At 32.5% G+C, this 17241-nt stretch overlaps 2 protein-coding genes across 2 annotated transcripts; both read left to right on the top strand.

The window, feature by feature from the left end:
• Positions 1-709: 709 nt before the first annotated feature.
• On the top strand, positions 710-2926 carry LOC139860394 (subtilisin-like protease). Its single transcript, XM_071849157.1, has one exon. It carries the CDS (start codon positions 710-712, stop codon positions 2924-2926), a length of 2217 nt encoding a protein of 738 aa, XP_071705258.1.
• A 12635-nt stretch (positions 2927-15561) lies between these two features.
• Positions 15562-16404, top strand: LOC139860393 (uncharacterized). The gene is made up of 3 exons (XM_071849156.1): positions 15562-15571; positions 15617-15740; positions 15921-16404. The coding sequence occupies exons 1-3, from the start codon at positions 15562-15564 to the stop codon at positions 16402-16404; spliced, it is 618 nt and encodes a 205-aa protein (XP_071705257.1).
• Positions 16405-17241: the final 837 nt, after the last annotated feature.

Genomic DNA, 17241 nt, shown 5'->3' with positions numbered 1-17241 from the left:
AAAAGCGTCTGTTTTGCGTATAATTAGTGATATTGTGTTCCTAAAATTATTTCGAGTTTAACGATGGTGTCGGAAAAATTTAAATCGTTGCGAGCGAAAAGATATGACCCGTTGAAAATTTGGGTGGAGTTTATTTAAGATTTTTTATGAAAATGGTTATTTGACACTTTACCTCCTGTTTGAAGGGTCGATTTGAATTTTTGAAAAAAGTGTGGGAGGCTTTGTTGGTTAAATGAAATTTAGTTAAAAAATTTTTAAAAAAAATGTGAAAAGTCAAAAATACCTTTAGTTATTATTCATAAATTTTGTCTATTAGATATATGTATAATATAATATAATTACTGTCTTAAACTTAAAAAATAAAAAGTTAAGTTTCAATAAGCTTTCACAAACTTGTCACCTAAAAAAGAATCATGATTCGAGTAACTAATAAGAAATACTCCGTATAATTATATAATCCACACGAAATATAATTATTTATATTTATGCTTAATAGACAGGTACCAAGTTTGCTCCATCATATGATTCTCCAGGATTTAAACAAATATAAGTTGTGTCAAAATCATTGAAAACAAGGTTCAACAAATTTCCAAATTTAGATAATCTTCATTGTGTGTATAACTCTCAATATAATATTTACTAGCAGAAATGTAATGTTTAACACATTAGTGATCACCATATTACAATTACAAACCTTTTCCATAACAAAATGGTGCTTACAATCAGTTTTATGTTAAGTCTCACTTGCACCACCATTTTCACCATCTTTCCTATCGAAGCCGAAGCCGATGAACTCAAAACATACATCGTTCACTTAACTTCACCCGAAGAACACGAGTTTTCTCATCCAAATGACTTTGAAGAACGGTACATCTCGTTTTTGTCAAGAATCAATTACAGCACAGAACACCAACCAAAGATGGTTCACGCGTATCATCATGTGTTAACCGGATTCGCAGCTAAAATGCTACCAAATCAAGCAAAGTATATAGAAAATTTAAGTGAAGTTTTATCCGTACGCGTTGAGGATGTTTACGAGTTGCACACGACCCATTCACCTCACTTTTTAGGCTTGCAGCAGAGCTCGGGTTTATGGAAAGACTCAAATTACGGAATCGGGACCATAATTGGAGTACTAGACACCGGAATCACTCCAAATCACCCTTCATTTAACGACAAAGGGGTCCCACCTCCACCGATAAGATGGAAAGGCAAATGTGATGTGGCAATGTGTAATAACAAACTGATTGGATTAAGAAGCTTTGTTAAAGGAAGTTCTCCGATCGATGAAGTGGGCCACGGGACCCACACATCAGCAACCGCTGCGGGGAATTTTGTAGGTAACGCGAGTATATTCGGAAACGCAAATGGCACTGCGGTTGGAACGGCGCCATTTGCACACGTGGCACATTATAAAGTATGTGACGGGACTTCGTGTTCAGCGAGCAATATATATGCGGGTATGGATTCAGCTATAGGAGACGGGGTCGATGTACTTTCACTATCGTTTGGAGGCGGTTCGGTGCCTTTTCATGAAGATGCTTTGGCGATAAGCGCTTTTACGGCTATACAAAAAGGGATATTTGTAACTAGTTCGGTTGGTAACTTGGGTCCGTTTAGGTCTAAATTGTCGAATGAGTTCCCGTGGACCCTTTCGGTTGGGGCTAGCACCACGGATCGAAAAATTAGGACTACCGTGTTTCTTGGAAACAAAAAGAGGTTAGACGGTGAATCGTTATACCAACCAAAGGGTTTTCGTCAAAAGTTAACGCCACTTGTTTACCCCGGTGAAAAGGGCGATAACAATGCGGCAATGTGTATTCGGGGATCACTAGATGATCTTGATGTTAAGGGGAAGTTGGTATTGTGTGATATGGGTGGTTTGATTGGAAATATCGAGAAAGGCGAAGTAGTGAAGGACGCTGGAGGAGCTGGTATGATTCTTGCGAACACTGTTTCGTGTCCTGAATCTACGGTTCCCGAGGCTCATGTTCTTCCAGCATCGAATGTCGGTTTTAAGGAAGGATTAGAAATCAAAAGGTATTGGAATTCAACCTCGTCGCCTTTAGGGACGATCGTTTTAAGTGGAACGGTATTCGGCGTAAAATCAGCTCCGGAAGTAGCTTGTTTCTCATCACGAGGGCCGAGTATTGCAAGTCCCGGGATCCTAAAACCGGATATTATAGGACCGGGTGTCGACATTCTTGCAGCCTGGCCAAATTCGGTTGACAAAAACTCTCAAACAAAAGCAACGTTTAACTTCCAAAGTGGAACGTCGATGTCTTGTCCTCATCTCGCGGGTATAGCAGCGTTGTTGAAAAGTTCGCATCCCGAATGGTCTCCGGCTGCAATTAAATCAGCAATAATGACAACCGCAAGTCGTACAAACCTAAATGGTAAACCCATTTTAGATGAAAGAGAGGTTCCAGCAGACGTGTTTGCAACTGGTGCGGGTCATGTTAACCCGCTAAAAGCCAACGATCCGGGGCTTGTTTACGACATCCAACCCGATGATTACATTCCGTACTTGTGTGGGTTAGGATATACAAACGAACAAATCAAAACGATCGTTAAAAAGGACTTTTCCTGCATAAAAAGCATACCAGAGGCTGAGCTTAACTATCCTTCTATTGTGGTTACTTTAAAAGGAGGTGAGAACAAAATGTACTCGAGGACCGTCACAAACGTTGGTCAGCCAAAGTCAACCTATACGATCGCGAGTGTTTCTCTTCCAACAGGTGTACGTATGGTGTTTTATGTTCCTTTTCAAGGGGTAAGGTTCACAAGTATGAACCAGAAGTTAACGTACAAAGTGAAGTTTAGTCGTAATCTAATGGATCAGCTGAAAGAGTATGGCCAAGGATATATGACTCTGGTTTCAGGAAAATACTCTGTTACAACCACATTTTGTTTCAAGTTTGAATGAGCAAAATTGATCCCAAATTTGCAACATATTTTTCAAAGATATTAGTATTAATTAATGAACAATATATGCTATTGTAGTTTCATTTAACAAGTATGCTAAATGTTAAAAGGTTAAATTAGTTGTTAGGGTTTGATAATTTAAAAGAAATAATCACATATATGCAATAGAGTAACACAATCACTAACCTAGTCACTTGGCACATTCAGTTCAATTAATTCGACAAACAAAACAACCGAATTTGATCTCAAAAAATCGTCCCTCGTAATAAATCTTTATCCAATTCCTAAGTAAAACCGTAAAACCACCAAACCCTAATTCGACAATATGGTAACATTTCAGGAAATATTAAGTATCGCGTATCGTGATTTAGCTCGGAATCCTTCATTTGAGGTGTATTGTACAACACGGATTAAAAGTTGTGATTTTGTTTCTTAAAAAAAGACTAATGCACATCTTCAAGTCTTCATCGCTTTCTAGCTTGATCCATAATGGTCGAGTCAATCCTATTGAAATGAGTAGGTCAGCCTGTAAGCATTGTTGGAAACCAGATGAAACCTTTGACGGTGTAACGTTCATCAAAATTTTAAGGGAGTAATATATTCATCAAATATTATGTAACATATAAAAAATATTTAAAGTCAAAATTTGAAAAAAGACCTCTGACATCAAAACACGTGATAATAGATGGAATGGAGGGAGTAGTATATATGTATATTAACAATTAACATAACAATCAACAACAAGCTGCAAGTATTTATTTATCAACTTTCAAATGAAAGTTAAGATTGGCCAACCACAACCTAACACTTTCTTTCCTTCGTCAATTTAACTAAATAATACGTAATATGTATACGTAATACGTAATGTACAGTATCTTGTACTCAAACAAATATACTACATATATTCGATACTATCTAATATCTTTATATTCCCTAACGATTGTAATATATGAAACATGATTCAATGTAAAATTGATGATGATCTGTGTCCATCCTATCGAGTATCGGCTGCTAACAAAAGAAAACCCAAACTTTCCACGCTTACAAATTATCTTAAACTAGCTTATCGTTAATATTTAAACTTACACAATACATAGACTTCCTATTCAAACAATAATAACAAGGAGATAATTCATGAAATATAAATCATATTCTAATTCTAATATGTTATTTATAATTTATAATAAATTTGAGAGAAGAAAACACATACCTTTTTATCCTGTAATTGATGATGATCCATCTCCGTCCTATCGAGTGTCGACTGTGAACAAAAGAAACCCCTAATTTGTTTTAATTGGGCTCCCTAGTTAAAACGAAATACAGACTAGTTATTTTCTCAATAGGTCCAATAGTTCAAAGAGTCAGTTGACTGATTTATCCGGCCCACATACTAGTTATCTACATCATTTTTATATTTCTATTTTCTTTTGGGAAAAAACAAGATGATACAGATTAAGAATTAAAATTACTACTCCGTAGTGAAAAAGCCGTACAACAGTATAAATCGTTTAATATTTAAATATTGTGTATGTTTAAGTATTGTGTATGTTTCAATAACTAATAAGAATGAAAGTAAAAGTGGAGATTGTTGGAAATAATCGGTTAAGGAAGCATATACGGATCCCTGGTCCCCCAAGAGTTCAAGTTATAATTAATAATTTTGGAGTATGTATACATATGTTTAGTTGGACTAGTGATCTTGAAAGGATAACTCAAGCTCTACACCTTGAATTGGGGCATGTTCAACTCTTTTCCCTGCCATTTCTCCTTATTTTTGTTTTATAATGTGCTACAATATTATTTATTTGCTAATCTTTTACTTATTTTACAGGATTTGTTAAAATGCATAAGAAATAAATAATCTATACCGTATATGGATTAACTGTTACACTAAATAATTCAATCTCTTCTGAACTTCAATTCATAATCAAATGGTGTAAAACAACATTTCAAGCAATATGTTTTGGGCCTCTCCAGAAATGTATGCAAATAAGTTTTAGGAGAACTTCTTTCTATCACCAAATGAGTTAATACCAAATGAGTTAAGAGTACTGTGAAACTCATGAGCTTATTTTTTAGACTATCATAATCTTCCAAATTAATCATATAATATCCAAAAATTTGTTAAGTTGAGATTGTAATCTTCTAGTGCATACTTGGAATTGTTCTTAAGTAGTATCAGTAGACGCTTAGTCTCCTTTTTGCAACAATTTTATTATATTCGGACTCAAAGTCTAAACAATTGCAGGATTTATGGTTAAGTTTTGATTTTTGAAGAATCTTATTGACAATTGTTAGTTGACAAATTTGGTAATATCAAGTTGTTTACAAGTTTCAAGATGGCTTTGGGATGTCATTTTACATCCCCTGGGTTGTAATTTCAAGTAGATTTTATTGAGATTCATTATCAATTTACCATCTTCAATCTTCAATTAGTATTAGTAAAAAAACAAAAAAGGAACTACTACCATCCATGTCGTATTTAACAAATCAATGGAGTAATAATTACTAGTAAACGGAGTTTTACACATATCACTATGACATTGGTTATGGGTAACGTTAGAGTAAACTACGCAAATGACATCGTGATACTATCATGACTCTTATGTGACGGTATACATGTTATACTCTCGAGTTGTCTTTAGTGCTATCTCAGCATATATATGACTTGTTTTTTTTATAAGCTTAGTGCTAGCATATTAGTTTGGTTGAGATCTGCAGTCCCTCCTTGTTGACTGTTTTGTGTAGCTCTTATGCTTTGTATACTCTTTCCTGTTTCAATGGTATGTTAGTTTTGTTGCCTTTCAAAAAAAAAAAAAAAAAAAAAAAAAAAAAAAAAAAAAAAAACACTACGCAAATGGTTCTTATGATTTGATCAAAAATTTAACTAGCGGCTTTTAAAACGTGTAGGATACGTATTTCCTTAATGTTATCATCTTTTGTTAAGTTAGTTCACATGCGAAACATGTAGGGACAAGTTAGCCATTATGATAGAAATAGTCATTCGTGTAATACTCCCTCCTTATTATTTGTCAACTTTGATTACAAATATTTTTACTTTTGTTATATATAATTTAATGATAATGAAAATTATATGAATAAAATCGCGTTTAAAACTTAATTCATTCATATAACTTTTATCAAATATTATATAACACAAACAAAGATATTTACGATCAAAGTTGAAAAAGAAAGATTTTGAAAGTCAAATGTAGACAAACTTGTCTTGATTTTTGATTTGAATAAAAATATTTGTCAAACAATGAATCATTTTATGATATACGGACAAGTTTGTCATAATAAAATTATGAGCAATTGTCCAAAAATGTAACATAAAAGTCAATATTTTCAATAAAGGGTATGTCATTTTTGTTTCTTTGCTCAAAAAATCTAATTTGAATTTATTGCTTAAAAAGAATCCTGATATATACAAAATACCAGTAAAGGTAATATTCGTTCACATGTGTTTTCACATAGACGCCACCTCATCGAATCTGATGAGGTGGCACCACGTCATCATCTTCTCCGATGAGGTGGATTGCTCAGAAAAAGTCGTCGAAAAATTTTTTGGCCAAACAATTCGATGACATGGCGCCGGAAAGTTCAATGACGTGGCACCAACTCATCATATTTGATGAGGTGGTGTCTATGTCGAAACACATGCGGACGGATATTACTTCTATTGATATTTTTTTCAAATCAGAATTTTTCTTACGCACTAAATTCAAATCAGACACCTTTTTGGACAAATATAAAAAAGATATACCCTTTATTAAGAAGTTGTAACTCTTATGTTATCTTTTGGGCAATTTACCTTAAAATCATACATTACCTAAGTTTTTTTTTTTTGGCAAAAAAAACGATTACTATTAAAATATAAAAAAGTCTTTCATCAAAAAATGAAGGATCCAATGAACCGGTACATCCAAGTCACAAAAACACGGCTCGCTAAAAGTAACATAGTAGACAGGCAACCAAGCCTAATCTAGCTAACTCCAACCGAGCTTCTAAAACCAAAACACAAAACAAACACTAAAGAAGAACAACACATCACAATACCACCAAGACATCATAAAAGAGACACAACAACATGACTCGTAAACCTAACAACAAACAAATAACTATAAAAAACCAATCCAAAGAAACCAACACAAACCGAGTTAACCGGCCTTCGATATGCCCTTCTGATTTCTTTCATCCGGATGTGACGTCATTCCATCAATCTTATCGATTCGAAGCCCCTTTCCGTTCCGATTTGGAAAGGAATATGTCAAAACCTTGGAAGACTTGTCGCTAATAAGTATACCCGATGGTTGGAGAATTGTTGGAGCTTTGATTTGTAGCTTTAAAGATGATGATCATAAATTAGGTGAAAAATAATACCGTAAATAGTTGACTTTCTTTCATCCAAAAAATGGCAGTTAATATGGTTATAAATGATGATGAAACACGTATACATGTTAGTACATAATAGTGAAAAGAACTGGTGAAGTATGTTAAGTTTGTTGTATTCCTTTTTTTTTTTATAGAAAAAACTAAAACTCATATAGAAATGAGGTCGTTTTTAAAAGAAAAACGTTCTTAACAAAGAATAAAAAAGACGGAGGAAACGGGAAAGCTCACACCTAGAAAGTAACTATCTAAACGAATCTATGTATATACGTGTATGCAATGGCGGAACCAGGATTTTTTTCTCCGGGGGCGAAATTTTTTTTAAACAGTAGCAACTTTTTTTGGCAAAAAATAAGGTTTTTGGGGCAAGATTTGGAGTTTTTTTTTTGGCAAGATTTGAAGGTTTTGAGGCAGAATTTAGAGAATTTTGAGCGATATTTTAAATGAGGCAAAATATATAGTTTTGGGGCAAAAAAAAAAACACTGGGGCAAAGTCGAAAAATTCAAAAAAATTTCACTAAATTTCAAAATCGACTGGGGGCGGGTGCCCCTCCCGGTCCATTCATAAAAACGCCCCTGCTTGTATGACACTTAGTTATTCAGATTTATTACTGTAACTTTGCTAACATAAAAGGTTGCTTATGCTGAAAAGTCAATATTTGAACAATAAGCAAAGATTGCTTAGTGGTTAGTGTTTCAATATCTTAATAATAACTTTTAGGTTAAAACATTACTTCTTATTAGCTTAGCACATCTAGGTCGGTTACAAGCGGTAAAGGAACATAAACATGTTCACTAGGGGTCAAGTGAAACGACTGTCAAATCGGTCCTAACAGATGCAAGAGTTATGTGTCCGTCACAATCCGAAAAACAATCATTCCTCATAATAACTTAATCTTGTAGTGACCCGAACTTTTTCATGTTTATATATATTAATTGAGATTGATATTTACATGACTAAATGTTTCCAACATGTTAAGCAATCAAACTTGTTAAGACTTGATTAAATGAAATAAGTTTCATATAGACAATTGATCACCCATGTTGACCGGCGATTCACGAACGTTACAAAATTGTAAAAACTACATGTTGTGGTATATATATATATAGACATATATATATGGTTGACATAAGATTATGATGAGTAAGTATCACACTAAGTATATTAACAATATGTGATATACATAAGAAATGGGATTACTAAGTTAAGAAACTCGAAATGATATATATAACGATTATCGTTATGATAAAGTCTACTAAATACATATGTATCATATTAAGATATTGATACACTATATTTAACATGATAAAATGATATTTAAATATATCATTAAGTGTGTTAACAATGAACTACATATGTAAAAACAAGACTACTAACCCAAGAATTACGAAACGAGACTTATATGTAACGATTATCGTTGTAACGATATTTTAATGTATATATCATATTAAGAGATATTCATACATCATAATATCATGATAATATAATAATTTAACATCTCATTTGATATAATAAACATTGGGTTAACAACATTAATTGAGATCGTTAACTTAAAGGTTTCAAAACAACATTTACATGTAACGACTAACGAAGACTTAACGACTCCATTAGAATGTATATACATGTTGTGTTTTGATATGTATTCTTACACTTTTGAAAGACTTCAAGACACATATCAAAATACTTCTACTTAACAAAAATGCTTACAATTACATCCTCGTTCAGTTTCATCAACAATTCTACTCGTATGCACCCGTATTCGTACTCGTACAATACACAGCTTTTAGATGTATGTACTATTGGTATATACACTCCAATGATCAGCTCTTAGCAGCCCATGTGAGTCACCTAACACATGTGGGAACCATAATTTGGCAACTAGCATGAAATATCTCATAAAATTACAAAAATATGAGTAATCATTCATGACTTATTTACATGAAAACAAAATTACACATCCTTTATATCTAATCCATATACCAACGACCAAAAACACCTACAAACACTTTCATTCTTCAATTTTCTTCATCTAAATGATCTCTCACAAGTTCTATCTTCAAGTTCTAAGTGTTCTTCATAAATTCCATAAGTATAGTTTCATAAAAATCAAGAATAATTCCAAGTTTGCAAGTCTACTTCCAAGCTTTCTAATCCATTCCAAGTAATCATCTAAGATCAAGGAACCTTTGTTATTTACAGTAGGTTATCTTTCTAATTCAAGGTAATATTCATATTCAAACTTTGATTCAATTTCTACAACTATAACAATCTTATTTCGAGTGAAAATCTTACTTGAATTGTTTTCGTGTCATGATTCTGTTTCAAGAACTTTCAAGCCATCCAAGGATCCTTTGAAGCTAGATCCATTTTTCTCATTTCCAGTAGTTTTATCCAGAAAACTTGAGGTAGTAATAATGTTCATAACATCATTCGATTCATACAACTAAAGCTATCTTATTCTAAGGTTTAAACTTGTAATCACTAGAACATAGTTTAGTTAATTCTAAACTTGTTCGCAAACAAAAGTTAATCCTTCTAACTTGACTTTTAAAATCAACTAAACACATGTTCTATATCTATATTATATGCTAACTTAATGATTTAAAACCTGGAAACAAGATGAACACTATAAAATCGGATATACGCCGTCGTAGTGAAATCGGGGGCTATTTTGGTTTGGATAATTAAAAACTATGATAAACTTTGATTTAAAAGTTGTTCTTCTGGGAAAATGATTTTTCTTATGAACATGAAACTATATCCAAAAATCATGGTTAAACTCAAAGTGGAAGTATGTTTTTCAAAATAGTCATCTAGACGTCGTTCTTTCGACTGAAATGACTACCTTTACAAAAACGACTTGTAACCTGTAATTCCGACTATAAACTTATACTTTTTCTGTATACATTCATAAAGTTAAGTTCAATATGAAACCATAGCAATTTGATTCACTCAAAACGGATTTAAAATGAAGAAGTTATGGGTAAAACAAGATTGGTTATTTTTGCTTGTTGTAGCTACGTGAAAATTGGTAACAAATCTATATTAATCATATCCTAGCTAACTTATATTGTATTATACATGTATTCTAATATATTATGTAATCTTGGGATACCATAGACACGTATGCAAATGTTTTGACATATCATATCGACCCATCTATATATATTATTTGGAACAACCATAGACACTCTATATGCAGTAATGTTGGAGTTAGCTATACAGGGCTGAGGTTGATTCCAAAAATATATATAGTTTGAGTTGTAATCTAGCCTAAGACGTGTATACACTGGGTCGTGGATTGATTCAAGATAATATATATCGATTTATTTCTGTACATCTAATTATGGACAACTAGTTGTAGGTTACTAACGAGGACAGCTGACTTAATACACTCAAAATCTTTAAAACATAATAAAAATGGTTGTAATTATATTTTGATCATACTTTGATATATATGTACATATTTGTATAGGTTCGTGAATCGATCCGTGGCCAAGTCTTATTTCCGAGGAAGGAAATATCTGTGAAAGTGAGTTATAGTCCCACTTTTAAAATCTAATATTTTTGGGATGAGAATACATGCAGGTTTTATAAATGATTTACAAAATAGACACAAGTACGTGAAACTACATTCTATGGTTGAATTATCGAAATCGAATATGCCCCTTTTTATTAAGTCTGGTAATCTAAGAATTAGGGAACAGACACCCTAATTGACGCGAATCCTAAAGATAGATCTATTGGGCCTAACAAATCCCATCCAAAGTACCGGATGCTTTAGTACTTCGAAATTTATATCATATCCGAAGGGTGTCCCGGAATGATGGGGATATTCTTATATATGTATCTTGTTAATGTCGGTTACAAGGTGTTCACCATATGAATGATTTTTATCTCTATGTATGGGATGTATATTGAAATATGAAATCTTGTGGTCTATTATTATGATTTGATAATATATAGGTTAAACCTATAACTCACCAACATTTTTGTTGACGTTTTAAGCATGTTTATTCTTAGGTGATTATTAAGAGCTTCCGCTGTTGCATACTAAAATAAGAACAAGATTTGGAGTCCATGCTTGTATGATATTATGTAAAAACTGCATTCAAGAAACTTATTTTTGATGTAATATATTCTTATTGTAAACCATTATGTAATGGTCGTGTGTAAACGGTATATTTTAGATTATCATTATTTGATAATCTACGTAATGCTTTTAAACCTTTATCGATAAAATAAAGGTTATGGTTGTTTTAAAAATGAATGCAGTCTTTGAAAAACGTCTCATATAGAGGTCAAAACCTCGCGACGAAATCAATTAATATGGAACGTTTATAATCAATATGAACGGGACATTTCAAATCTCCCCACATAAACTAAAGTAGTGGACTAATCGGGTATCTTCACGTTTCAACTAAAACTATAGTATGAGATATTAATTAGGCACTACTTTTAGCTTACAAGGGACTCAAAATTTATCATCATACTAGATAGATTAAAAATCGAGGAGGTAAGAAATTTAATCGTTTGAAGGTTGATGGTGTGATTGTTAAACGGATCATAAAGACTCGGAAAGGTAAAGGTAAAGGTAAAAGTAAAGCGGTTGTAGGGTAGTTTTCTGAGAGGATTTGGATTTGGTTTGTTTGTAATTTTTTTGTTAGTGTTGAATTTTGTATCTTTTCCGATTGTATTTCGGGTACGTTTTAGTGTTTTGTTTGTTCAAGGCTCGGGTTTAGTTAGCTAAGCTCTCTGTATTGTTTTAGGGATTGTTTTATGCTTCTGAGCCTTGGATTGCATTTGGATCATTGTACTTTTTGTTCTTCTTTCTCACTGATTGATGAAAAGACTTGGTTATATGTTATCGTTATTTTAGTCCAAGAAAATGACTCAAAATTTTATTCAATAACCAATGTGGGATGTTTTGATGTTGGATATTATTTTTTTTATTTCTACTTTATTTTATATAAATTTTCAAATTATATTTTTATTATTCTTATACTATGCATTTTGCTATTTTTCACCTCTTAATAAATTATTATTGTTAATTTTTTTATTCTTATCAATTTAGTGGAGTATTTATATACTTTATACGTTTAAAATAACTGGTTCATTTTACTTTTAAGTATCTTTTTCATTTTTGTCTTAAACTATATTTGTTTATTTTATATAATATTGAAAACATTAACGTGTTTTCATCGTGATATTGCTCGATTTACACATAATTATCTCGCAAAATCGGGTTCCATTCGAGTTATTTTCGGTTTAATAATGAAGATATTATGATGATTTTAGTGGAAGATTACGCCTTTTATGTCAAGGTGGTGTTTTGGTGGATAGTTGGTAATTTATGGTAGTTTTCGAGTGTTTCGGAGCTAAAATATCAGTTATAAAGTTCTAGGTTCGAACCCAAGTTTACGCCAAAAGTTAAAGTGAGTTTTCAAGCTTAAAATGATGTTTCAGATCTCGCTATTGCGAGCTTTTGGTCCCCGTTTGCGATAAGGAAGTCGAAGGCATGTACGCGAACCGAGAATCAGCAAAATGATCGCAAAAACACCACAACTAGCTGCCTCACGATCGCGAGAGTGTCAGGAATAGTAGGCTTGCGAACGCGAGCCTATGACGGGCAGGTTCAACTATTTAAACACTTTGACGAGTAATTTTTAGGTTAAGCTTTTTCCAGTCGATTCCAGGTGCGAAAATAAGCTATTTTGAGGGTTCTAAACCCATTCTTCATCAATTTCAAGAGAGCTAAACATCAAGATTAAAGATTTACTTAACTATTACAATTGATACTCTTGTTTTCTTTGATTCTAGTGATATTATCATGAATACTTGTGGTTCCTATGGTTTTGTTGCTTTTCTCATGAACATGTCAGGCTAATTATCCTAGTGTTTGCTCAGATGTAATAAATTTTGATCGTTGGATTGCTTTTATAATTATGGATTTAATGTTTGATTGATTCATTGTTACTAATTTTGATCAAATCTCCATTGTTATAAATGTTTGCTACTTTAATTCATTTTACATGTTATCAACTAGTTATTGTGAGATAAATAGTGATAGATAATGTGTACTTCAACACTTCTTGTGATCTAGACGTGTAGGTATTTGATTTTAAGCGATTGAATTAAGTGTTTATGCGGTAATTGAAAGGTAGTTTGGCGTCATGATCGTGTAATTACATTGAGTGATCTTTGTAGTTAAGATTTTAAGTGATTTAATCCGGATCAAATCTTAATAGCTTAATCTTATTGGTCTATGATTATTGTGTTTAATCAAATGATCCATTATTATGTGAATTATTTGCTTTACTTGAATTACATAGCTTGTTGACTAGTTTACGTGAGTTTATTAGTGATAAACATGTTATGCTTCAACTCTTAGGGGATCTAGACATTTACATGTGAATGTGAATGGTGATTAATTGGTATCTTGACAACACAGTCGTGTAGCTACTTCGAGTGATCGTTGTAATTAAGGTTTTATGTGAGTTTAACCTAGGTTGGATTACAATGGTTTAATCACTTATGTTTGATTGTTTGAATGCAATTAATGTGGGTTGGTCAAGTTAGAATGATTGATTAGAATTTATCAGACATTTTATCGGTTTTAATTGAAAGAACAATCCACGTCACTTGTGAATCATCCGAGTGAACACTGCTTCGTCCATCTGGTTATTCGTTTATTTTCTTTCGTATTTTAGTTTAATCAAAATTTCCCAAATTTTACAACTTTATCTTTAGAATAATTATTAGTCTTCGAAATTCTAAACAACTGATCTTTGAGGAACGAATCCGTACTTGCTAAATCGTTACTAAATTGATCGGGATAGTTGCCTGATTAGTGTGTTAAAACCATTTAGTTTAGTATAAATAATTTAGGTGAGATTTACCACATCACATCGAGATACGATCATCTTCAAATATTATTTATTACAAACAAAAATAGTTAAAGTCAAAGTTAATAAAAGAAATACTTTAAAAGTCAAGGGAACAATTATTTTGGGACTAGAGAAGTATTATTATTTGTATTATTTTCTTTAATATTTTCATTATATATATGTATGTATGTATGTATATATGTGTATATATATATATATATATATATATATATAGCGAGGACCAGAACTTCTCCGAGAGGTTCCTTTCGATACACTTTCGCCAGAAGAGAGACAAAAAAAGGAGACCCCTACTGTTGAAATACAAATTATAAGCACTTTTTGGTGGAAAATAAGTTTTTTTTTCTTTTTCTTTGATTTTTTTTTACAAACATTAAGATCATGTGAAAAATATGAACAATTAAAAAAAGACACTTTGTGATAAATGTTCTTGATCGCGATGCATGTTATTTTTCGAGCGTTTTTTTTATGATTTACATATTAAGGTTTAGAAAATTAGGGTTTAGAAATTAAGGTTTAGGGTTTAGATTTAGGGTTTTGATTGAGTTTTTAACACGAACGGTTTAGAGTTTTGGGTTTAGACCATTGTTATCGCAAGGTTATCACACTGAAATCTCCACCATCACGCCTCGATGGCGCCGTAACGCGGCGCGATCGGCAAAAAATGATGAAGGCCCGATGGCTACGTCACGAAAGAAGATGAAGGCGTGAGGATTGGATGGACAAATGGGTAGTGTCCAAGTGGCAAAGTGAAAGTTTTAAACGGCTATATAGCCGTTAAGAATTAAATAAATAAAAAATAATAATTTTTAAAAATACTACATTTCACATACCATTTTTACCACACATTTCTTTAAATATTTTCTCATTATTTATATACTTTTTATAAACAAATTTCAATATGAAATCTTTATTTAAACTTTACGATATTTGAGATTCGGATGACGAATACGATTTAGATCTTTTACGAGCATACGCCGAATAATTAGATGCTGAAAAGGAAGCTTCTACTGAACGAGTTCCACGGTATCGAATTTACATTCATAGAGATCATGAACTTCCAGACGAAACTTTACACCAGCACTACTTTCAAGAGCATCCAATGTATCCTGAAAATTTTTTCAGGAGACGTTTTAGAATGACTAATGCACTTTTTTGCGTATCGACAATGATATAAGTAATTATGATGTAGAACCTTTACCAAGGCATTTTGAATTTTTTAAACAAAAAAATGATTCCTTTGATCGACAAGGTTTCACCACGATACAAAAATGTACATCCGCGTTGCGTCAATTGGCTTATGGTACAACATCGGACATGTTTGACGAATACTTACAAATGGCCGAAGGTACATCAATTATCTGTCTTAATAGCTTTTGTAAATGTATTTTAGAACTGTATGTTGAAGAATATTTGAGGAAATCAACGTGTAGCGATATAGCTCATTTGTATAGCGTTCATGAAGAAATGCATGGTTTTAAGGGAATGCTTAGAAGCATCAACTGCATGCATTGGAAGTGGAAGAATTGTCCGATCGTTTAAAAAAGGCAATATACTAGTGGTCATCAAGGTCACCCGACCATCGTTCTTGAAGCAGTTTCTTCATATGATACGTGGATTTGACATGCATTCTTCGGTGCTGCCGGTACAAACAACGATGTTAATGTTTTGAATTAATCTTCGTTGTTGGATGACAGCAAGAATGGAACTGGACCATTAGCTCCATCTACTGTAAATGGTAATAATTACACAAATGGCTATTATTTAGCGGACGGTATCTACCCATATTGGGCAACGTTAATCAGGCCGTATTCGACCCCAACATATGAGCAACATGCAAAATTTAAAAGATTTCAAGAAAGTGCACGTAAGGATGTCAAAAGAACATTCGGTGTTCTTCAGGGTAAATTCCATATATTACAAATGACTGGACGATCACACAGTGTCAATAAGATGAGACGCATATTGTATTGTTGTGTGCTCTTGCACAACATGATAGTCGAGGATAATGGCCACACAATTACATGGTTAGAGGAAGAATTACTCAAGACTGATGAAGCTAATTCAAACTTTGTAAAGAAGCGATCTACAACTCATGAAACAAGAGAAAAAGAAATACGAGATAGGGACATTCATAACCAACTTCGACATGTCAATTTAAGTGTCTCTTTGAAACTTTGAAATGAACACTAGAAAACCATATCATGACACCACGTGTTCTCATTGGTCGCCTTCCATTTATCGCCTTTGATTTCGAGTTGGCTATCTCTGAATTCATTATGCTTTTTACCATTTAATTGACAATTTGATAATAATAAAAAATTAATTATTTAAAAAAAAGGGTAACATTACCTATCTAATATTTTTAATTTATCCCAATTAATTTCGAATGCTGATACCAACATCATCAAAAAAGAACTTACTATGTCTTCCACTCACACCTTACTTCTAAGCCCAATTCAATTACAATGTCTTACATTCAATTTCAATTCTCTATAAATATACATTCTAACCATTTTTTCACACAATTTTTACTACATTCTAATTACACATCTTTACAATACTTTAAAATGTAAAAATAAAAAAATAAATAAAAATAACAATCAAAACTTCAACATCGTTGACGCAAGATATGTTCCAAAACATATTTGAAATTGAAATGTATTCACCAACCGATTCTTCTTTAAACCCACAACTTGGTACATGTTTTTCTCCATTCGTTTTTCTTGTCAATTCTTTCTCATTATCACCCAACGACCGTTAATTCTAAATGCATATGAATACATATAAAATATAAATGCATATGAATATGCAAAAAGATACCGAGGAGCTACAAGGAAAGTCAAATCTTGATAGAATGTTGGATTGATGTTACTAAATATGGAAAGATAGGGAACTCACAAACAGGGGACTCATATTTGTCTGTCATAAGAAAAATGTACTACACATTGGGAACTCGTTTTGGAAAGATAGAGAACTCACAAACGAGGAATGGATCAAATAATCGGGAAGTGGACT

The sequence above is a fragment of the Rutidosis leptorrhynchoides genome, chromosome 7 (assembly GCF_046630445.1).
Source record: "Rutidosis leptorrhynchoides isolate AG116_Rl617_1_P2 chromosome 7, CSIRO_AGI_Rlap_v1, whole genome shotgun sequence".
NCBI classification, from domain to species: Eukaryota; Viridiplantae; Streptophyta; class Magnoliopsida; order Asterales; family Asteraceae; genus Rutidosis; species Rutidosis leptorrhynchoides.
The sequence above is the reverse complement of the archived record's forward strand: the minus strand, read 5'-3'. Positions and strand labels throughout refer to the sequence as shown.

What these genes read in the sequence shown, in the direction of transcription:
- LOC139860393 (XM_071849156.1), top strand. An exon ending in ATCAACTGCATGCATTGGAA is followed by an intron (nt 15,741 to 15,920) that starts GTGGAAGAATTG and finishes GTTGGATGACAG; the next exon opens with CAAGAATGGAACTGGACCAT.
- LOC139860394 (XM_071849157.1), top strand. Translation starts at nt 710, where the DNA reads ATGGTGCTTACAATCAGTTTTATGTTAAGTCTCACTTGCACCACCATT.